The sequence below is a fragment of the Embiotoca jacksoni genome, unplaced genomic scaffold (assembly GCF_022577435.1).
Source record: "Embiotoca jacksoni isolate LCO1_2020_lvr unplaced genomic scaffold, fEmbJac1.0.p SCAF_29, whole genome shotgun sequence".
Lineage (NCBI taxonomy): Eukaryota > Metazoa > Chordata > Actinopteri > Embiotocidae > Embiotoca > Embiotoca jacksoni.
This window is the reverse complement of record NW_027185380.1, coordinates 131268-153813: the sequence shown is the minus strand read 5'-3', so window position 1 is coordinate 153813 and position 22546 is coordinate 131268. Positions and strand designations below refer to the sequence as shown.

The window sequence follows — 22546 nt, the reverse complement described above, 5'->3', positions numbered from 1 at the left end:
TCTAATTCTCCACCTAATTTAGCCGTTATTTTTTTTTTTTTTTGGTGATGACAAAATACAACAGCTGCTGTATATAACGTACATAAAATCTTCACCTGTTCGGGTCAGCGGTGATCACGTGATCCAGGTGAAGGGGTTGAAGGCTGAAAGTGTACACGCGCAAAAACAAGCAGCATCCGGGTAACATGTATGAAGTTTTCCCAGACTTCCGACAACAATTCTCTCAAAGAGCACATCCGGTCCGACTGAGTCCTTCGAGAAGTTTTACGAGCAGACTCAGTAGTTGTCGCTAATTATTACTAAAGAACACGTTTTAAATATAAATTGTTTATATTTTGGTGTTACAAATACTAAATCTTTGATACCGGACGTGTTTTCGCCTAATTCTCAGAAAACACGCACGCAGAGAACTTTATTGTGAAAGGTACAGCGCCCGGAAGTAGATGACGGTAGTTTTTTTTTTTTTTTTTTTTTTTTTTTTTTTGTGTGTGTGTGTGTGTATTTTCTCGCCGTTGTACTTGTCATTCAGACATCCCAGGAATTTCAACGCGACTGAGAGGAAACCAGCCAGTTTTCGGCACCAACAAGGACACATTTTTGAAGTTAATAAAAAAAAAAAAACCCGCGTCCTCGCCGCGGACGGAAGGTCGAGCGACATTTATCGGCCGTTGGAACGGGGCACGTGACGAGCTACGGACGGACGGTGAGTTTTGGTCTCGCGCTGCTCGACAAGTTAGTGTCGCGAGCTAACAGGCTAACCTGTTGGACGTAGCTTAGCAGCAGCAAATGGACGCCTCGGACACACGCAGGCCGCGGAGCCTCCGCTTCTTTATTTTATTTTTTTTTTTAATTTAAAACGCAAATTATGACAAACTACGATTTCAAAAAAAAAAAAAAAAACACGCGTCGATAATTCGTGGAGGTTATTTATATTTCACGTTTATCGTCACCGCACCTGACGCAGGACGATTAGCGTTTCGATGCTAACGATGCTAACAAAGTGGATGAGGTGTTGGTTCGAGAGTAAATGGGTTTTAATCTGTCTTTAAAAGTGTAAAGGTAATGTAGTGAAATCAAACTCGTTCAAATGAACTCCCATAAATGACGTGTGATCTTACGCATGTCGTGTAATGGTTATCTGATAGTCTCTGTTTATTATTCCCACATGTTCAACCTGTTGGGTAACATGTCATTTACTCTGGATGCTTGTTTATCTCACTGTTGTTGTTGTTTGTTTGTTTTTGTTGTCCCGCAGCAGCACCAGCATGCAGATGTGAAAGTCGGGACAGTCGGAGACCTTTTATTTTATTTATTTGTTTTGGAGCAGTCATTTGCGACCCTGGACTTTGTTGACGTCCCCTTCATCCCCCCCTCCACCCCACCCCACCCTCTCCCCCCTTTCATCGTCGCCCGTACATGCTCGTACATGAAGAGAGGGGAGAAACCCGAAGGATACCGACAGATGAGACCCAAAACGTTCCCCGCCAGCAACTACAGCGGCAACAGCCAGCAGATGCTGCAGGAGATCCGGAACAGCCTGCGCAACCTGTCCAAGCCCTCCGACCCGCCTAAAGTGGACATCGGCGGGGCCGGAAAAATGCAGGCGGAGGACCCGAGGCAGCAGGGGCGCTGCAGCAACCCCAAGAACCCCTATCACAAGGCCCTGCAGGAGATCCGCAAGTCCCTGTTGCCTTTTGCCAACGAGCCCAACGGCTCGGATGTAAACAAACACCCGGCGCCGGACCCCCCGCCGTGCGCCGGGTTCGAGGAGGTGAGACGGCACCAAAACAGGGTGTTGTGAAGGATCGCGGGACGAGTGTGTCTTTCGATAACGTGTCGCCGTAATTGAAGATAATAGCCCGGTTGCACTTTTTTTGTTGTTTAGGGGAGAAATATTTGGAAAATTTCAGGTATGCAAAAGTGGAACAACGGGCTCGTGCGGTCGACGCTGCGAATGTGGTTTCTCGGCAGGCAGATGCCACTTGTTTTGATTTCAGGCGTGTTCGACTGTAACAGAGGATTAGAAAATGAACATCTCTGCGGGGAAAAGTGCTTTTCGTTGATTTGGGTTCCACTATTGTGACGACCGACTCAAATGTAGGAAAAACAATTTAAGCGCAAATCCCCCCGTCCCCAAATGATCCAAATAAATCGTTATTAAATCTATTTACAGCTCATTTGCATCTGACGGCACAAACTCTTAAATGTCACTTGGTTCTGTTTTTATTTTTTTTTATTTTATTTTGTTTTTTGTTGTTTTTTTTGCCTCTGAAGCCGAGCGGCAGTCGCGGCGTGGCTCCGGAGTACATGAGCAAGGTGAGCTACCAGGACTCGATGAGGGAACAGATGGCCGTGGCCAACCCCAACTCCACAGGCCTGAAAGCCTCAGGTACGTAAACCCCCCTCCCCCCGCATTCCCCCTCCCCCCCGTCCCCCCGGATCAACTGTTTGGTTCTCCCTCTCGTATCATCCACCATCATTCAGCCCTCCCTATTGTCCGCGGGAGTTGGGACATTTGCTTAAAGAAAAATGACAATGCGTGCTGACAAAGAACATGAGTCGCTGAGTCACTGAGTCACTGAGTCGCTGCGTGGAAAAGTCGACTGGAAGGTTTTCATTCACCGTGGCAGCCGTAGTACATTAAAAGACGGGCTGCTATGTGTTGATCATCAACAGCTGTTTGTTGTCTACCTTTTTATCTACTACAAAAAGAGAGCATGTGTGGCTACGTATGCGAGTTTCTATATATTTTAACAATAGACCCGTGACAGAAATTCGTAGCGAGGCTTCGATTTCAATTATGTTGCTAATAATTCAAATCGTTGTGTTGTTGTTGTTGTTGTTGTTTTGTCGTGCGTGTAGGAGCTCCTCATATCCAGCAGGCTGTGCTGAGGAGGCCGAGCTGGAAAGGCTCCAAGGAGTCTCTGGCTCCTCGACACGGTCCCCTCATGGTGGACGGGATGATGTACCGTTCGGACAGCCCCGGACCCCCTCCGGCCTTCCCGCAGGGCCACCCCGCCAACGGCCAGAGGGTCAACCCTCCGCTGCCTCCGCAGGTGCGCAGCGTCACGCCCCCACCGAACCGCGGCGCCATGCCTCCGGCGTCCTCCTGGGACAGCAACCCGTCGACCAAGCGCTACTCCGGCAACATGGACTACATCGTGGCCCGCATCTCGCCGGTGCCGCAGGGCGCCTGGCCCGACGGGTACCCGGCCGCCGCGCCGCAGAATCAGCGCGGGATCAGCCCGGTGCCCGTCAGCCACCAGCCCATCATAATGCAAAGCTCCGGGGGGAATAAGTTCACCTTCCCCTCCGGCTGGTCCCAGAACGGCTCCCCTCAGCCGGACTACATGGCAGGGGGCAGCAGGCAGCCCCCTCCCCCGTACCCCGTCAACCAGAGCAGCCGGCACAGTCCCACCGAGCAGCAGCAGCAGCAGGCGGGCGGACCCGCGTCCTCTCCCTCTTACGTCAACGGTGGAAACATCCCTCCGTCCATGATGGTTCCCAACCGGAACAGTCACAACCTCGACTTGTACAGCCTCGGTCCTCCTCAGTCCTGGTCGCCGGGTCCTCACGGCTCCAACCAGCCTCAGTCGTCCTCCGGCAACAGCAGCAACCAGGATCTGTCGCCGTCGTGGCAACACAACATGCCGGCCCGCTCCAATTCCTTCAACAACCACCAGCTGAGCGGCCGACCCGCTCACCCGTCCGGCTCGCAGCCCTCGGCCACCACGGTGACCGCCATCACGCAGGCGCCCATCCTGCAGCCGGTGAAGAGCATGCGCGTCCAGAAACCCGAACTGCACACGGCCGTCGCCCCCACGCACCCTCCGTGGATACAGCAGGTCCCTCCGCCGGCCGCCGCGGCCGCGCCGGCCTACCAAGAGCCCGCCGCGCCCGCCCCCGTCGTAGCCGAGGTGCCCAGCTACCAGGGCCCGCCTCCGCCTTACCCCAAGCACCTCCTGCAGCAGCAGGCCTCGCCCGGCCCCCCGGCGTACGACGCGGGGGCCAATAAGCTCAACGCGGGCAGAGAGGAGCCCGGCGAGGAGGACGGCGGCGGCGGAGACGCCTCCAGAGACAAGGCGGCGTCAGAAAGCGCCGAGAGCGCCGCGGCGACGGAGAAGGAGAAGAAGCAGATCACGACGTCGCCGGTTCCCGTCCGCCGCAACGCCAAAGACGAGGAGCGGCGAGGCGAGTCCGGACGAGTGGCGCTGTACTCGCCGCAGGCCTTCAAGTTCTTCATGGAGCAGCACGTGGAGAACATCCTGAAGAACCATCAGCAGCGCATTCGGAGGAGGAAGCAGCTGGAAAGCGAGATGCAGAGGGTGAGAGAAATATTCCTGGACGGCGGCTACGAAGGACTTTTCCTGTTTTCCGAACTTTTTTTCCCCCGTTCTTCCCTCAACTGTTCTCTCTCTGTTCTTTCTCTCCTCGCTGTCACTAACAGCTGATCTGAAAGGTAAAAAGGTCTCTGCTGTCGTGCGACGCGAAAATAGTCCCGTCAGTTATTCACGTGAGGTGTTGTTGGGTGGTGAATGTATTTTTTTTTTTTTTTTTTTTTTTTTTTTTAAACGTTCTGCATCTTCTGATAAAAGCATGTTGGTCCCCGAGGGCACGACACCTCCATCTAAACATAACGACACTACTTGTGCATTTTTGTTTTGGAGTAAAATAATAATTAACACTAATTTACTGTAAATGTCGAACGCATTTTGCACCGGTGGGTTTTCGTTTTGTTTCTCTCGATGCCATTTCTAATTAACCTTTGAGGTTTTGATCACAGCTGGTGTTTGTTTTTGTTGTTTTTTTTGTTGTTGTTTTTCTGACGTTGGACTTCGGTCTTGTGCTCAGGTGGGTTTGTCCTCAGAAGCCCAGGAGCAGATGCGCATGATGCTCTGCCAGAAGGAATCCAACTACATCCGGCTGAAGCGGGCCAAGATGGACAAATCCATGTTCAAGCGGATCAAGACGCTCGGCATCGGCGCCTTCGGCGAGGTGTGCCTGGCCCGGAAGGAGGACACGGGGGCGCTGTACGCCATGAAGACGCTCCGCAAGAAGGACGTGCTGCTGAGGAACCAGGTGGCCCACGTCAAGGCCGAGCGGGACATCCTGGCCGAGGCGGACAACGAGTGGGTGGTGCGTCTCTACTACTCCTTCCAGGACCGGGACAACCTGTACTTCGTCATGGAGTACATCCCCGGCGGGGACATGATGAGCCTCCTCATCCGCCTCGGCATCTTCAAGGAGGAGCTGGCGCAGTTTTACATCGCGGAGCTCACCTGCGCCGTGGAGAGCGTCCACAAGATGGGCTTCATCCACCGGGACATCAAGCCCGACAACATCCTCATCGACCGAGACGGACACATAAAGCTGACCGACTTCGGCCTCTGCACCGGTTTCCGCTGGACGCACGACTCCAAGTATTACCAGAGCGGTGGGTGTCGACGTTTCGTTGTCCGACTTCGCCCGCGGTGTGAAATCTGCAACAACAACGCTGACAGCAAGCCTGCAAATGATAATTGTTTTGTTTTTTTAGGTCGGGTCTGAAAATGATCAGAACATTGTTAAAAAAAAAAGAAAGAAAAGAAATCCCATAATAATTTCCTGTAGCTCTAGTTGATGCATTCAAGATGTTTGTTTAGTCCAAAAGGAAAGTTAACAACTCTCCATTTTTTGGGGGGATTTTTTTAATTTATTTATTTATTTTTTTGTCGGTTTACGAACCTTCGAACCGTCGGACGTTCCACGTTCAGCCCGCCGACACGATTACAGTCTTCAAATCCCCTCCCTCCCCCTCCCCCGATCTCAGTATAACGCCGTGATTTCTCTGCAGGGGACCACGTGAGGCAGGACAGCATGGACTTCAGCAAGGAGTGGGAGGATCCGGCCAACTGCCGCTGCACCGACCGCCTGAAGCCTCTGGAGAGGAGGAAGGCCCGGCAGCACCAGCGCTGTCTGGCCCACTCGCTGGTGGGGACGCCCAACTACATCGCACCGGAGGTGCTGCTCAGGACGGGTACGGCGGACCGGACCTTCAAAAAAAAAAAAAAAACAGGCTCCGAATTTAAATAATTGCCGCTAATTTGATTTGCTTATTTACGCCGTTCGTAGCTTCCGGTTTTTTAAACATCCAGATTTTTTTCGCTCTTGCGCGACTGCTGGCAAACAAAACGACGTTAAAGCAATATGACAACAGTCGCAGTGGGAGACGTTCAATTTAATCTGCAGATTATTTCCACAATTCAGAGCTGTTGTTGTTTTTTTGTTGTTTTGTTTTTTCGTCGATGATTATGACTGAAATCCTGCAGCTGTCCACAACTGGAAGATATTTGCTTTACGATCATTTTATGGAAATAAAAAGCAGCTTCGCATTCGGGATGCTTAAATCAGCAATCGTTTGACTGTTATGCTTTTAAAAAAAAAAAAAAAAAAAAGGTAATAAATTAGCTGTAGATTAATTTTCTTTTGACCTACGTGAGCATCTGACCGGTAATAGTTCCTCGTATCCTCTGTGGAAATAAAATGTAAAATAAACGAGCCACAGAAGCATAACAAACTCTGCTAAGAGAAGTTAAATACCTTTTTGTTTGTTTGTTTGTTTGTTTGTTTATTTGTTTTTGCCCCGCAGGATACACGCAGCTCTGCGATTGGTGGAGCGTCGGCGTCATCCTGTACGAGATGGTGGTGGGTCAGCCCCCCTTCCTGGCGACGACGCCCCTGGAGACGCAGCTGAAGGTACGAGAGGCGGAAAAACAAAATCCCCCCCCTCCTCCTCCTCCTCCTCCTCCTCCTCCCCCGAGCTCTTTTTTGTTTTCTTCATGTTGTTGTTGTTTTGTTTTTTTTTGTTTTTTTTTCCCTTTCCCGCCTGAAACTCAGGTGATAAACTGGAAGACCACGCTGCACATCCCGCCGCCGGCCAAGCTCAGCCCGGAGGCGTCGGACCTGGTGGTGAAGCTGTGCCGCGGCCCCGAGGACCGCCTCGGCAAGAACGGCGCCGACGAGATCAAGGCGCACGCCTTCTTCCGGAGCATCGACTTCTCCAGCGACCTGCGGCAGCAGGCGGCGCCCTACGTGCCCACCATCGCCCACTCCACCGACACCTCCAACTTCGACCCGGTGGACCCGGACAAGCTGTGGAGCAGCGACAGCGACGGCGAGGACGACCTCGACGACACGCTGGGCGGCTGGTTCCGCGACGGCAAGCACCCCGAGCACGCCTTCTACGAGTTCACCTTCCGCCGCTTCTTCGACGACAACGGCCACCCGTACAGCTGCCCCAAGCCCATCGAGTACGAGGGCTACGACCAGGACCAGGCGGACCCGGAGGGGGCGGCGCAGCGGGAGGAGGCGGCGGCGGCGGCGGCGGCGGGCCGGGACCTCGTCTACGTGTAGAGGTGTGTGTGTGTGTGTGTTGAAGAGGAGGGGGGGGCGAGGGTACGGTAATTTAAAAACATAGGAACGTATGTTTGTAGGAGCAGCACGCGGTCACACTACGAAGATAAAGGAATAGTTCGACATTTTAGGGAAGAGGATCCTAATTATTAGATCTAAACGTTGGAGCTCATCAGCGGTCGCTCAGCTTAGCGTGAAGACCGGAAGCGGCGACCCCGTCGAAAAGATATCAAAGTCTCGTTATCGTGGCGTATAAAACCTTTTTTTTTTTTTTCTTTTTAAGTTCTTAACATCACTGCGGCGACAGCTGCTTATTTTATAACTGGAGCGCACGCAAGTAAAATCAATTTTTAAAAAAAAATTGGCCTTTTGAATGAAGCCTCGCCAGCTGTTTCCCATCTGCATGCTAAGCTAAGCTAACCAGCTGCTACACATAGCCTCTTTTTATTTTGTTTTTCAGAAATGTTTTCTCCCCCCCTCCTCCCCTCCCCTCCCCTCCCTTATAAAGCCTTAATTTATTTAAGAAACTGTAACTGGTGATGCTAGCGTAGACGCTGTTTGAGTGTGGGGGGGGAAAATGTTGTTGAAATGACATTTATTGGTTGAAAAAGAGAGAAGAAAAAAAGCTCTTAATTTATATTTTAATGTCTGTTGCAACCGGGATTTAGTGTCGTGGCTCCTAGAGATATTTGCAGGGATAAATTGCTCTAATTATTCATTGCTGTGCCTTTTTCTTTTCTTTTTTTTTTTTATCTTTTCACCAAAATAAAAAAAAAAGAGGTTTAATAATCAGAAAAAAACGAGAGTAGCAATAGTTGATTGAACTACAGTAGGTTTTTGTTGTATTTTTTTTTTCTAATTTATACCTTTAAAAAAAAGTATTTATAAATTAAGTTGTATACAGTGGATGTAAATATTTTCCTCTTCCCCGTCAGCTGATTTTGTGTTGGATGTTGTTGTTTTTTTTCTTCCTCTGTTCACACCTATTTCCTGTTTCTAACACTTAATTCACGGGACTCCGAAAAACACTTAAAAGCCTTTTTTTTTGTCCCCGTTCATCTTATTTTATTTCATTTTCATTCAGTCTTTCAACCAAAGCACTAAAGATAGGTGGGTTTACGTTTAGAAAGTACTTCATGACACTATCGGCCTCGATTTTAGGATCACTTCATCCGCACGTTAGAAACACGTCTTCACTGAAAATAATAAAGAGACTCTTCCTCGCATATCGTGAATGATTTTATTTTTTTGTAACCCGCTGTATTTTTATTATTTTTTTTCTTTCTTTTCTTCGTGTGTAGGAAAGATCTCTGAATGTAGTTTGTTATCGGACTTAAGACGGTGACCGCTGTCCTTCTGCACTGGCTTTTTCTTCTTTTTTTTTTTTTTGTGTTTCCATTGTGAGAGAATTTTATTTTTGTGTACATTTATTGCTCGGGGAGGTTTGGGAACGGAGTGAGAAATAAAGAATGTGAACACAATTTGTGATTTAGATTTGTTTAAAAAAAAAAAAAGTGTTGAAAAGTACCGAGATAATATAGTCATATAAAAACTACAGTGTAAGTTTTAGGAATAAATAAATATTGACTTTTGAAATCCGCTTAAAACCTAAAAAATGTAAACATCCAAACTTTAGACTTTATATAGATTAATACATATTTTAGTTATGATCCATGAACATAAACATTTAAATTGATCAGCAGCTAGACAAACACTGTATTCTCGTTAATAAATAGTTATACTACAAGTTGGTCTTAGCTCATAAGTGCTCTATAGATCATTAATAAATCCTTTATTAACCATTAATAAACAGATTATAAACTCAAACGTGACCATTTCGAGGCTGCTCCTATCCGTTTCTGCCACCAGGGGGCGACACACAGTAACCATGCTTGACATCAACGACAGCAGGGCAGTGACACATGCTCTATACACAAGTAACTACATGCATTTATGCTGACAGTGCACAATTTGGAGGGTTGAAACTCAAGAAATTGATGTACTTTTCACCAACTTTTCTCTCCGCAGGACGTCTTCACCTGAATAATAATAATAATAATAATAATAATAATAATAATAATGCATCGACCTGCGAAACTAACTTTGAATGCAAATCATCAGTGAAACAGGATGTGGAACAAGTAATGTGTGAGGGGACATTTGAGAGTTAAATCAAGTATATTTTGGTGTTCATACCAGGAAGGAAGCTTTTCTTGACTTCCTCTCCGAGAGCGTCCCACCGATGGAAACGGTCGGCGTCTTTTATTAAATCCGACATTAGACACGAGACGACACACGATTGAGGACAAACAAGTTAACTTAAACAAGCTTATTTTTTAATGGATCTGCAAAATTGTTTGAATTTCCAAAGAGAACTTGTGTACCTCCCGCCCACAGTTACCCAGTGGCAAACGTTACACAACGTTACAGAAACGCTTCCAACCCAAAGAAATCTGCATGCAGGAGACAAAACCAAAAAAAAAAAATTAAAAAAAAAAAAAATCAAAGAAAAATTCAACCCAAAACGGGAAACAAATAAAAATAACAAAAAAAAATAAAAGTAAAATAAATCATACAGATAAAAATAAAACATCAATAAACAGGACATACTGTATAATGCCGTTCTCTTAGCTGGAGGAGAAAATTCAAACGCTTTTAGCTTCAGTTCGGCTTCCTCGTGTGGAGAGACACCAACTGATAATATTAAACTGTAATTTCATTGGGTGGATGTGGCTCCGCCCACCACACAGCCCCGCCCCCCGCCCCCTGTCTTCCATATAAGGCACAGGACAAAATAAACCCCCACATACAAAAGGAGCTAGCCACACCTCTGTCACTTGGTAACAAATTGTAAATGACCAAATACGGTTAGACAACAGAAACCTCACTAAGAGTACAAAATGTTAATCCTACAAGTCTTCTTCTTTTTTTCTTTTTTTTCAGGGATTTTCTTTTTTCACTTTTGAGTTCCTCTGACTGAAGGTGAGTGCTGTGGGTGGGTGGGGTTAAAGGGTGGGGTGGGGTGAGAGAGGGTGAGGGTGGGTGAGGGTGTCCAACCAGGTGAGCTCAGGCAAAGGAAATATTAAAAAATATGAGCTTGTCTTTTCACACTTGTTTTTTTTTTTTTCTTCTTTTTTTTTTTTTTTCCTTAACAACCTTTAAAACAAATGACAAGAAACGTGACTGGATTTCTCTTTTTATCAGAAATAAAAATGATCATCAGAGTGGAGGAATTATGACCGGGGGGGAGGGAGAGGGGAGGGGGGGGGGGTGGGTAAGGGGGAGGAGGGGGATTAGACGAGCAACGTGGTTTATTGTTTTATTCTGATAAAGAGACAAGAGTGTCAGTGTGCAAGAAAAAACTCATGAGACAGGTTAGAGGGCGAGAGAGTTAGAGTTAGCAGTTAGAGAGAGAGAGAGAAAACGTGTGTGTGTGTGTGTGTGTGTTAGTGTGAGTGACAGGGGAGCTGTTCAACTGCAGCACTTGCTCTTCCAGCCTGTGACTCCGCCCCCCGCTGCTGATGTCCACGTTTTCACTGTTGGGCTCTTTTACAGGCGTCTGTCACAACAATCACACAACAACAAACAGATGAAACAACGTTTTACTAGTGTGAAACTTGTTCCTGTCGCTTAATCATAATTATTTAATAAGAGTTAAATTAACTGTAAACTAATGAGAACTGTTAACGCAAGACAGAGAAGAAGAAGAAGAGAGTACAGACGAGCGACATGAATCGTGAGTCGGACATCTTTCACACCTTTCTGAGGATGTCTTCTGCTAACGTGAGGAAAGCCTTCTCGATGTTGATGTTGGCCTTCGCGCTCGTCTCAAAAAACCTAATGCCGTGCTCCCTCGCAATCTGTGGAGGAGACGGGACCGGGTCAGAGTCAGGTAGGAGGTGGAGGTGGAGGTAGGTGTGTGTGAGAGAGAATGAATGTGTGTGAGAGAATGAATGTGTGTGTGTGTGTGAGGATGAGTGAGAATGTGTGTGTGAGTGTGTGTGTGTGTGTGTGTGTGTGTGTGTGTGTTTAGGTGTGTGAGAGAATGTGTGTGTGAGAGTGTGTGTGTGAGAATGTGTGAGAGAATGTGTGTGTGTGTGTGTGTGTTTAGGTGTGTGTGAGAGAATGTGTGTGTGTGTGTGAGTATGAGAATGTGTGTGTGAGAGTGTGTGTGTGAGAATGTGTGAGAGAATGTGTGTGTGTGTGTGTGTGTTTAGGTGTGTGTGAGAGAATGTGTGTGTGTGTGTGAGTATGAGAATGTGTGTGTGAGAGTGTGTATGTGTGTGAGAGAATGTGTGTGTGTGTGTGTGAGGATGAGTGAGAATGTGTGTGTGAGTGTGTGTGTGTGTGTGTGTGTGTTTAGGTGTGTGAGAGAATGTGTGTGTGTGTGTGAGTATGAGAATGTGTGTGTGAGAGTGTGTGTGTGAGAATGTGTGAGAGAATGTGTGTGTGTGTGTGTGTGTTTAGGTGTGTGTGAGAGAATGTGTGTGTGTGTGTGAGTATGAGAATGTGTGTGTGAGAGTGTGTATGTGTGTGTGTGTTTAGGTGTGTGTGAGAGAATGTGTGTGTGTGAGGATGAGTATGAGAATGTGTGTGTGTGTGTGTGTGTGTGTGTGAGAGTGTGTGTGAGTGTGTGTGTGTGTGTGAGAGTGTGTGAGAGTGTGTGTGAGAATGTGTCTGTGTGTGTGTGTGTGAGAGTGTGTGTGTGTGTGTGTGTGTGAGAATGTGTCTGTGTGTGTGTGTGTGTGAGAGTGTGTGTGTGTGTGTGTGTGTGTGTGAAAATGTGTGTGTGTGAGGATGAGTATGAGAATGTGTGTGTGAGTGTGTATGTGAAAATGTGTGTGAGAATGTGTGTGTGTGAGAATGTGTCTGTGAGAGAGAATGTGTGTGTGTGTGTGTGTGTGTGTGAGTGAGTGAGAGTGTGTGTTAAAGTGTGTGTGTGTGAGCAGACCACTCGGGATGACATTGAGCAGAACTCCCGTACGTTTGATATCACATCATCAAGCGATTATAATTCCATAAACTTATAGATATATAATCTATGAAATGATATTTGAGACATTACGTTTTGTCATCGTCGTCAACGTGATGGTCTGGAAACACCTTTCCTTTTCTTTTTGTTTTAGTCCGAGTCTCATGATCATCAAGTAAATTAACGTTTCCCATTTGTTAATTCTAAAAATGTAACCCCCCCCCCCCCCCCCCCCCCCCCCCCCCCCGTTATTCTTTGAGATGAGTCTACAGAGGAAACCTTCAATGTTAATTGCAAACAAATCAGCCAATCAACACGCAGCGGCTGCTTTCAGCCGGACCGGACCATCTCACCTGCTCCCCCTTGGCTTTTGGTACGACCCTCTTGTCCTCCATGTCACACTTGTTGCCTAGCAGCATTCTCTCAACGTCCTCATTCGCATGCTGAAAAAAAAAAACAATACAGAAAGAGGAGTCGATTATTAAATCGCATTTAAACAGGAGCTTTTCAAAAGTCTTGCATTGTTTTGAGAAAAGATTGAAAGATGGTTAACAGGATAGAAAAACACAATAAAGTGTCTTTATTGGAAGCAAAACTATTTTTTTGGGGAGACTTTCTTCAAATTGGCAGATAATTTAACAAATGTCTTAAATGTATTTTAACAGAATAAAGAGAACATTTTGTTTAAAAAGCATTAAGCCCCCTTTTACTCTAAAACTCGTTGCATTAATTGTTACCCGTGTCGGCAGAATAATTGCCGAGCAGAGTTTAACATCGGAGGACTTCTGTGGGACAGAAACGAGTTTGGAGACAATTCTGGTCCAATAAGCAACTTAGCAAAGTATATACAACACGTGGTACTTATTGTTCTGTAAGTATGACTTTTAGCCTTCCTGGTTTTGTAGTACGAAGCCTGTAAAGAATTCAGTTCAGGATTCTGGATAAAACGAGACATTTTTTTTTTCTTTTTGCTTCATATTTTGGGTCGTTTCGGTGAATTTCACACCTTCCTGATGACCGTTGCTCGGCAGCAATTATCAGCTCCTCCGTAAACTGCGCGCAGCTCTTATCGCTCGGTAACGCCTCCTCAAACCGGCGTTTGATGAGATTCAAATGGATTTATCAGCGCAATTTATCGTCAGCTGATAAAAGCGGATCAGTTAACAGATGGCTCCGCCCACCTCCGAGCCCGAGAAATAACCTTCGTTGTGATTTGGCGCTTTATTGATAAAGTTGAATTGAATTTTACTTGAATTATTTCACTTAAATGTGCCGCTGCCCTTGTTATTGATTAAAGGAGCGCTCGTTTTGATGCAGCCGATGTCCCGGACGAGAATAAGTACACGGGCGCGAGTGGAGATTGCGATTTTTTTTTTCCCTTCACATTAACGTACTCGCTGTTACGGGACTGTTAGCTGCCACACCTGGAGTTTATTAGCAGTTAGCTAATTAAAACTAAATAAAATAAAACTAAAAAGGTCTGTTCTTCCTGTTTAGAGTTGAACTTCTTGGTTCTGGTCCGCACTACAGACGCGTACGGACATCTGGCTGGTCTGATGCGATTTAGTCACGGCCCGCACACAGTTTAGTCATGTTGGCCGCGTTCCCGCGAAGTACTTAACGCCCTGTCGTCATGCCAACGATATGAAAACACAAAGATGCACACACACACAAAAAAAAAACAACCTCACAGGACGATGTGTGTGTGTGTGTGTCCCACCTCGTCGATGTTGCGCAGCCATTTGCTGATGTTTTCGAAGCTCTTGGCGTTGGTGATGTCGTAGACCAGCATGATGCCCATGGCTCCTCTGTAGTAGGAGGTGGTGATGGTGTGGAACCGCTCCTGGCCCGCCGTGTCCCTGAACACAAACGGAGCTCTCATTTGGACGTACTCCAACGCCAACGACAAGCGGCTCGGTAACTCCGGATCTTACCCGCTCGAGAAAGAAAGCGGCGATTTTTTTTTTTTTTTTAAAAACGCGGGCTTTTGGCAGAGTCGCGTCGAGCAACCGCTTCAAAAGGTTCCTCGACGATCATTTAAAAACCTTAAAATGAAGAGAATTGTTGCGCAATAGCTGCGCCTAAATACACACCGGCGGGCGTCCTCGGCGTCGGATCGGCTCGGGGGGGCGAAAATCAGCACCGAACGCAAAGCAAACATCAGAATATTATAAGTTTATACCGGCTTAAAGTACTCTGTTGTATTATGTGGATTCGACTTTGGAAATCTCCGCAGGATTTTTTTTTTTTTTTTTATTGACGTGCACGTCTGTCAGGTTTCGCCCGATACTCATTCAAAACCACACGGCAACGAGGAAACGGCTCGATATCAAACGCATATTTCAAATGCTTTCTATTAGCAAAACAGGAAATGAAAACGCACCTCGACCTCGAAATCAAAAGGCAGCAGCGACTATTCGAACGCGTAATTAGTCGCGCTGTTAATCGTTTGTCCGCAAATAGTAAAAGTAGCCGATGAGTATTGAAATATTTTTGGGTTTTTTTGTCCGACAAAACGGATCAAAACCCCCCCGAAATGCGTCTTATTGTGCGAGTTGTCTCACGACGGTGGGTGTGGATGTTTCAGGTGTCACTCGGGAGATCAAAGTGAAAGATCAGCTGACTGAAGAGATCCCGTCTCCCGGGGAGACGTCAACGAGGTCATAAAACTTCCTGCGTATCAATTACCGGTTTGCGTGTTATGACCGCAAAGCGTTGCGTCCCCAGAAAACATTTCTATCTTTTCTTTAGGGCGGAAAAAACGTTTGCGACGTCGGAAACTCGGAAGTTTCTTTTGAAAGAAATCTTTTCAAACAGACGGGTTTGAAAAAAAAAAAAAGAAAAGAAAAAAGTCGAACGCGTGTTGTAATGTAAAGAGGCATTTTGCTTTTGACTCCTCACCGCAATAAATACATTTGAAATGAATCTTTAAATCACTTTGACAGTCAATTAAAAGTTATTTTATCGATACAAAATTCAGTATTCGAGTGATACAATTTGTTGTTGTTCTGCTGTTGTTGGTAAACAAAGCTGCTTGACTGTCACTTCCAGTCGGGGAAAGTCAGCTGTTGCGGACCACAATGATCTCCCTGCTGCAGACCTCCTGATGGACCGATGACCATTTCCTGTTCCAGCATACTTCGGTGCTTCAGGGAGGTTTTGTCCAACAGATGTCTCACGGTGTAACAACGAGGACTGAACTAGAGAGGCTGCACTGAAAGAACAAACAAACAAACAAATCTCTTCACACTCACCAGATCTGTAGTTTGATCTTCTTTCCTTGTAATTCAACAGTTTTGATCTTGAAGTCTATTCCTGGAAGAGGGGGAAAAGGACAAAATAAATTGCGTTAGCGTCCCAAATGTCCGTCAGAAACGATGCGCGCAGTAACAACACTTCGGGGGGGTGGGAGGGGGGGGGTTATCATCTCTTCCTGGTTGTGCAGCGTCACGCCGGAGCCTCCGGTCTATCAGCAGCAGGAAATCAGGTTAAAAGGAAAGTGGACTGAGAGTGAGAGTGTATATATATATATTTTTTTTTTTTTTCTATTTTATTTTATATGCATGATAATACAACATGTGCTTTAAACACAGCTGGTTCAAATGAGACGTCTGCAGTCACGGTTCGGCTGGTACACATTATGCGCGTCAGTGATATGATATATATATCTATTTTATCTGTTTTAATTCGGAGCACATGCACTGAGGATGCATCGAGAGGACAGTTCTGCAGTGGAAAGTTTCTGAAGCCTTTTTTTTTTTAATCCCTTTCCGTTTCGAAGATGTACGTTTCCTTTTATTGATCCTGAAGGCTGTTTGCATACCGGTTGTTTAGTTTCTCGTATTTTACCGTACTCGTTAGGTTCTTTTAGTTCTGTATTTATTAAGCGCTATCGCTTTTAAAAAACAAAAAACAACAACCACCAAGTGCAAACAGGAAATAAGTCATGACACTGAAACTAATCTAGCGGTTGAGCAACTCACCGGTAACGGGAGACTTTTGATTTCTGCAAAAGCTACGATGTGCCAAACTGTCCGGTCTTTAAAAGGACTGAAACCTCATTGAGTCGTGTTGTTGATGGAGAAAAGTTGACTGTAAACAACTCGGTTCACTCTTCAAGAAGAAAAATGGCAAATATTTGCCTTTTGCAGATCCTCACACGGAGGGTTTTTACTTTTTTTCCCCTCACAAACAGTTGAAGATGTAACGTTGAACATTTGCGTGGGTAGTAACACATCACATATTTAGGACATTTAATATGCTGGGAAAAAAAACAACAACCTCGAGCTGAACGCTAGACAGCTGCTTCCAGCTACTCGTGTCGTTTAGCTTTTTCTTTGCTTTACATTTCTATAAACTGGATATCTTTTTTTGGACTATTGGTTGAAAACGTCACATCAGTCTTTGGGAAATCGCGAGACAAGGACGTGGCATTTATCGCCGGTTCGGTACACTTTGCACACTTCGACAACTACTCGGCTCAAATATGTAAATAAACTGGCGGTTTGAGACATTGCTCAAAGAGGAGAGCAGTAGTTTACAGAAGATTCGGAGAAAACGACCCGCCGTGCAATTTTCACAATGTTCACTGAGTGTAGAGGTCTGGAGGAGGCCAGTTTAAAACGCCGGTGAGTCATCGCGGTTTCACTCTTTTGGCCAACGAGTGGAGTTTTCCCCTTAAATACCCGAGCTCGTCAGTTCTGCTCCGATCGGACGCCGTGGTCGGTTTCAAAAGTCCCAAGAAACAGCTGTGCTGTAAGGTGGGGCAGCGCTGCACAATAATGAGAGGAACCGGCTGCCAAAGTGTGACTCACTAAATATTATGAACGCCCCCCCCCCCCCCCCCCGGGGAAGAGGAAGAGGAAGGAGAGGGGGGTGGGATGAGGTCGGATAGAAAGAAAAAAAAAAGACATTAGGAAGGGCAGGAGTTAATACTGGGGATCGTATATACGTAAACAAGGGAGAGTTTTCTCATCAACAACAGTTAAAAGTTAAGCTCTCAGCTTCGGGCTCAGCGGGAATGACGTAAAATATATATGTGTGTGTGTGTGTGTGTGCGTCCCACACCAACCGAATGTGTTTTTGGTTTTTTTTTTCCTCGTGAGGTGTACTGGCAAGTTATCAAGAAAGTATGCACATTGTGCAATCACAGGTCATTCACCCAATCACTGGAAAAAAAACAACAATATATCTATCTATCTATCTATCTATCTATCTGGGTATATTTCCCCAGAAGAGAAATGACACTTTGCACTGCAGCCTATTGTTGAAGTGGACGTCTTAAACACGACAAAGTACTTTTGTGGTTTACGGCCGTCTTTCTTTTTCTTTTTTTTTTCTTCTTCTTCTTCTTTCTTAAATCCCGGAGGAGCCGCTCCTTCCACGAGTACGAACACCACTCGGCTAGTCGGCAGTTTCCATGCAAAATTCATGACGTGTTTTCAGATTTGCTCTTTTTTTTTTTTATATGCATATTCAGCACTCTTTAAATGTGCGTAAACCTCCAGTAACCTCAGGGGGGGGGAGGAGGGGGGGGGGGGAGGACACTCAATAGGACTGGAAATGAGAATGAGCGGCTGATGAGAGAGTGAGAGGGTGGGGGGTGGGTGGGTGTTGTGGTTTCCAGTGGGGGTATTTTGAGAAGCAGCTGTGCATCTGTGTCTATGTCCATATGAGCGCCAGAGCGTCAGAGGAAGAACAACCTCCTGTTTCACTCGTACCGGTTCGGCTGGTTTTACTTTGTAGTTCCTGTCTGACTGTCGCTATGGAAACGCACCCAGATATAATAACCTGGCTGTTATGCGTTTGTCCTTTTGTTTTTATTCCCTAAAAAGTAACAGATATGGCTTGATTATTTACAAATCTGGAAAAAGCGTCTATTGTATGTTTTCAGACTTACCCCCCCCCCCACACCCCCCCATCTCTCCCCCTCCGGCAACCATTATCTCCAATCACATATCTGCTGACTTTGCTTAATGTACAGACTGAAATGGGAACGAAAAGCTTTTGTGTTTTCCGCTACGGCCACTTTGTGGCAGACTTTGAATAGTCTGCAAAGAAAAAAGAAAAAAGAAAAGATAATCTCTTGTACGATCGAGGCTAATTGTCTCTTATTCTTCGCTGGCTTTAACCTCCTCAATATTGTCAACTCTTTTTTTCTATTGTTTGGTCTGTTGCCAATTTTGTGCCACCAACTTTGTATGCTTCTGTTTTTTTGGTCCTATCTGTCTCGAACTTCAGTGGTGGAAAAAAAAAAAAAAAAAAAAAAAAAAAGCCAATGTTAGACGTCCGTTCTAGTATTTTACCCGGTAAAACTTTGGGATCTTCTAAGTAGTGTTTTGTGGTTTTTATCTCATCATCCAGTCTGCCGAGAACATCGGCGGCATCAAAATTTTGGTGAATAAGAGATACAGAAATGAAACCAGCAACCATATAGTATCGCTGTCGGAAAAAATGTAATCCCCACAAGGCAGAACACACTTCTGAAAATGTCTGGGGGTTTTTTGTTTTGTTTTGTTTTTCCTGAAGCAGAACTAACAAATCTCCCCGAGCGGTCGGCAGAACGACGACGGCTCGGCAATGTCCAAAAAAAAAAAAAATAAATCCATACCAGACTAAATCATTTCCCATATTTAACTGAACAATAACAATAAATGTAATTTTCCAGTCTGGGATGGATGACCTGTGATGTTCTACATGTTCTTACATTGTTTTTTTTGTTTTTTTTACAGCTTATCGTGTCGCATGCTGCTTTGTTTTGAACACAGATGTCGAACGGAGACGAGAGAGTCTCTCGACTTGGTTCAAGACGACAGATCTTGGCAAAACATTTCGACTGATTCAGGGAACTCTTTGTTTCTTATCATCTTGATATTTGAAATGACAAACTTTTCACTATATCGACCAAAAAAAAAGGCTTTTTTTTTTTTTTTACACTATCGATACCTGCATGATTACATTTAACGGGATCGAACACATTATTCTCCTTGTGTGTGCTGCTGGAGCTTCTTGTTGAGTTTTGGTTGAAGGCATTTTTTTTATTTTATTGTTTTTACATCGTCTCTGAATGTAAAAACACCTGCAGTTGCTGTTAACATGTTTCAGGCATCGACTTACTGCCCACCTTGGCGAAGCAAGAGAGAAAAAAAAAAGCAGCCCTGCAAAAGGTCACTGCTGGTGTTTGAGGGCCGAAGAACCCGTTAGTCTGGACGACGTCTTTCCCCCCCCCCCGACCTGGCAGAGATTTAACCAAACTAAGGCAGGTCGTCGGTTTATTTAACAGCACCGAGTCTCGAGGACATTTTAAAAAGACGTGACTGAGGGTACCGAGGCTCTTGCAAGTCAAAGCCAAACATCAACTAGAACCATAAAAGAAAAAGACCAAAAAAAAAAAAACACACAAAAAAAAAAAAAAAGTGGCAACAAGCTGTGCGACAGAGCGACACTTCACATCTGCACCTCAACAAATCTAATCGAGCCCGGATGCCGCTGGCGAACGCCGTCGTCCGTTATTGGCTGCGAGTCGTCGGGCATGCGGTCAGGAAGAGTTGACGCCGCATAAGTTATGGAAAAAAAAAAAGAGAAGAAGAAGAAGAAGCCGGGCTTCGAAAATGAAAAAGGCCCCGGTCCCGGGGAATCGGCTACGTAATGCCAGCTCACTGCAAAACAAGAGGCTCGGCGTGGTTGGAGCAAAGCACGTCTAAAGTTACGTTATTACTCAGCAATGATCTTAAGCAACAGGAGTAAATGGAGCCTTCGCTCGGGCCACGTGGGGATTTGACATAGTTTGACACTTGACTCATGGGAGCGTGATGTTGGGACGCACACGTGAAGGACAGGTTGGGGGGGGGAGGGGGGGACGGGGGACAATATAAGGGACCGATGATGAATCACCATGATGAATTGTTTACGGTTCTCCCCGGAGAAGTCCAAGGGACGTTACTAAGTACTTGAATACTTAAGAAATAAATGAAGAAGTACTTTTACTGGAGCGTTCGTGCGACTTTGTACTTTTACTTTTCAGAGGGGGAAATCGTACCTTCCTTTTTCTTTCCTCTAGTTATTTTTGACAGCTCCATTAAGCGGTTTCAGACTTCACTCAGGAAACATTTGAAGGTCTCACCAGATCGATATCTGTAGATGAGGTTAACCAACATAATATAAAGTAGTCACACACAAAAAAAAAATTTAAAAAAGCCTCCCACCAAAGTCCAACTTTAACATGTTTAACAACAGAAACGACTGATGACAATTGGCACTTTTACTTTTGATGTTGAAATCCATTTGACTGATAATGCTTCTGTAGATTTAAATAGGTGATGAAGTATTTCTATCGATGTTGTATTACCCAGTCAGTAGATTTTTACTACTTCCAATACACTTTTTTTGTTGTTTTTTTGTTTTTGTTTTAAGGGTTTCAGGGGGTAAGACGAAGATATTGGTCACCTCTAATGTTTTAATTCATGACAAGGGAACAAATGCATAACGCCAGTCACGTTGATACCGAGGAGTAAGTGTTTAGTGGACCAGCAAAGCAAAAGCCCAGCCCGGCCCGGGCCCGGCCCAGCCCAGACCGGGCCCGGGCCCTCCGCTGCTACCAGCCTAGTTAGCCTAGTTAGCTACTGGGTCAACCGACATGACAGCGACTCCTCCGGCCCACAAAAACCCTTTTTTTTTTTTTTTTACTTGCTGTTCCTGCCGAGCTAAGCCCCCCGAAAAATAATCACGTTTTTGTTACTGAAGTGATAGTAAATTAAAACAGGGTGTAGGTGGTGGTGTAGGGGGGAGGGGGGGGGCTGAAGGCTCGTCAAAGCTCGCACAGCTGGCCCGACCCGGGCAAGGCCTCGGGAGAGCCGATGCACGCTGATAGCATAGCGGCTAACCGCGTAGCGTCCTCGCCTGCCGCTTTCCAGCTGCAAGTGTGGGGGTGGAGGGTGGAGGTAAGAGGGGGTGGTGGAGGAGGAAGGGTGGGGTAAGAGGAGGGAGGGGGGGGGGGGGTCGTCGTGTCAACGCTGTCAAGAGTAACCGAGAAAACACCTGCATCAACATACCGATGCCGACCACCGCCTCCACCTCCTCCTCCACCCTCCTCAGCTCGTCTTACCTATGGTGGAGATGAAGGTTGTGTTGAAGGCGTCGTCAGAGAAGCGGAACAGCACGCAGGTCTTCCCCACGCCCGAGTCTCCGATCAGAAGCAGCTTGAACAGCAAGTCGTACGTCTTCTTCGCCATTGAAAACCAGCTTGCGTTTCAACCCAGACAGAGATATATATATGTGTATATATATATATATATAAATATATATATATATATATATATACAAGAAGAGAGGAGGAGGAGGAGGAGGAGGAGGAGGAGGAAGACAAAAAAAAAAAAAAAAAAAAAAAAAAACACGACCACCACGATAACCCTTAGCGAGCCGGAGGGAAGTGTGGAGCCCGGGGGAAGAGTAGAGCAGCTCCTCGGCCAACCTGAGACCGACCGACCGACCGACCCGCTGCTCGGCTGTTCAAACAATCCGGGAGCTTTTTCTCTTTCTCTTTTTTTTTCTTCTCTCTTTTTTTTTTTTTTTTGTTGATTAGCTCGGCGAAGCTAAGTCGGCTAAAACACCACCACAAAAAAAAAAAACAACAAACAAAAACAACAACGCGCCCCGTAACTCTCGAAGTTGCGTTTCCCGATCCCAGGTTGTCGTCCCCCCCTCCTCCTACAACACGAGCACAGACATCCAAACAGAAGAAGATAGGACCTGCTCCCCGGGTGTGATTCCTCTTTTCCACTCTTTCTTTTCTCCCACACAGTCGGGACAAAATGGCTCCTCTCTCTCTCTCTCTCTGTGTCTCTCTCTCTCTCTCTCTCTCTGTCTCTCTCTGTGTCTCTCTCTCTCTCTCTCTCTCTCTGTCTCTCTCTCTCTCTCTCTCTCTCTGTGTCTCTCTATGTCTCTCTCTCTCTCTCTCTCTCTGTGTCTCTCTCTCTCTCTCTCTGTGTCTCTCTCTCTCTCTCTCTCTCTGTGTCTCTCTATGTCTCTCTCTCTCTCTCTCTCTCTCTCTGTGTCTCTCTCTCTCTGTGTCTCTCTATGTCTCTCTCTCTCTCGCTCTCTCTCTCTCTCGGTGTCTCTCTCTCTCTCTCTCTATGTCTCTCTCTCTCTCTGTGTCTCTCTATGTCTCTCTCTCTCTCTCTATGT

General features: G+C 46.0%; 2 protein-coding genes across 5 annotated transcripts; one reads left to right on the top strand and one right to left on the bottom strand.

Moving 5' to 3' along the window:
* Positions 1–485: 485 nt before the first annotated feature.
* lats1 (large tumor suppressor kinase 1) lies at positions 486–9905 on the top strand. Of its 4 annotated transcripts, none has more exons than XM_069161717.1 (8): positions 486–703; positions 1259–1771; positions 2275–2389; positions 2863–4325; positions 4852–5434; positions 5834–6016; positions 6629–6735; positions 6877–9905. In XM_069161717.1, the coding sequence occupies exons 2-8, from the start codon at positions 1427–1429 to the stop codon at positions 7390–7392; spliced, it is 3312 nt and encodes a 1103-aa protein (XP_069017818.1). In that variant the 5' UTR covers positions 486–703; positions 1259–1426; the 3' UTR covers positions 7393–9905. The 4 variants fall into 4 exon arrangements, with proteins under 4 accessions (XP_069017818.1, XP_069017817.1, XP_069017820.1 ...); XM_069161716.1 differs by having other exon boundaries at positions 1256–1771; XM_069161719.1 differs by lacking the exon at positions 486–703 and adding an exon at positions 762–1059.
* Positions 9712–22255, bottom strand: rab10 (RAB10, member RAS oncogene family). The gene is given in 7 exon segments (XM_069161720.1): positions 9712–10905; positions 10907–10951; positions 11151–11252; positions 12718–12807; positions 14085–14223; positions 15619–15679; positions 21468–22255. Coding segments are annotated over 7 exon segments (606 nt in total). The 5' UTR covers positions 21595–22255; the 3' UTR covers positions 9712–10863.
* Positions 22256–22546: the final 291 nt, after the last annotated feature.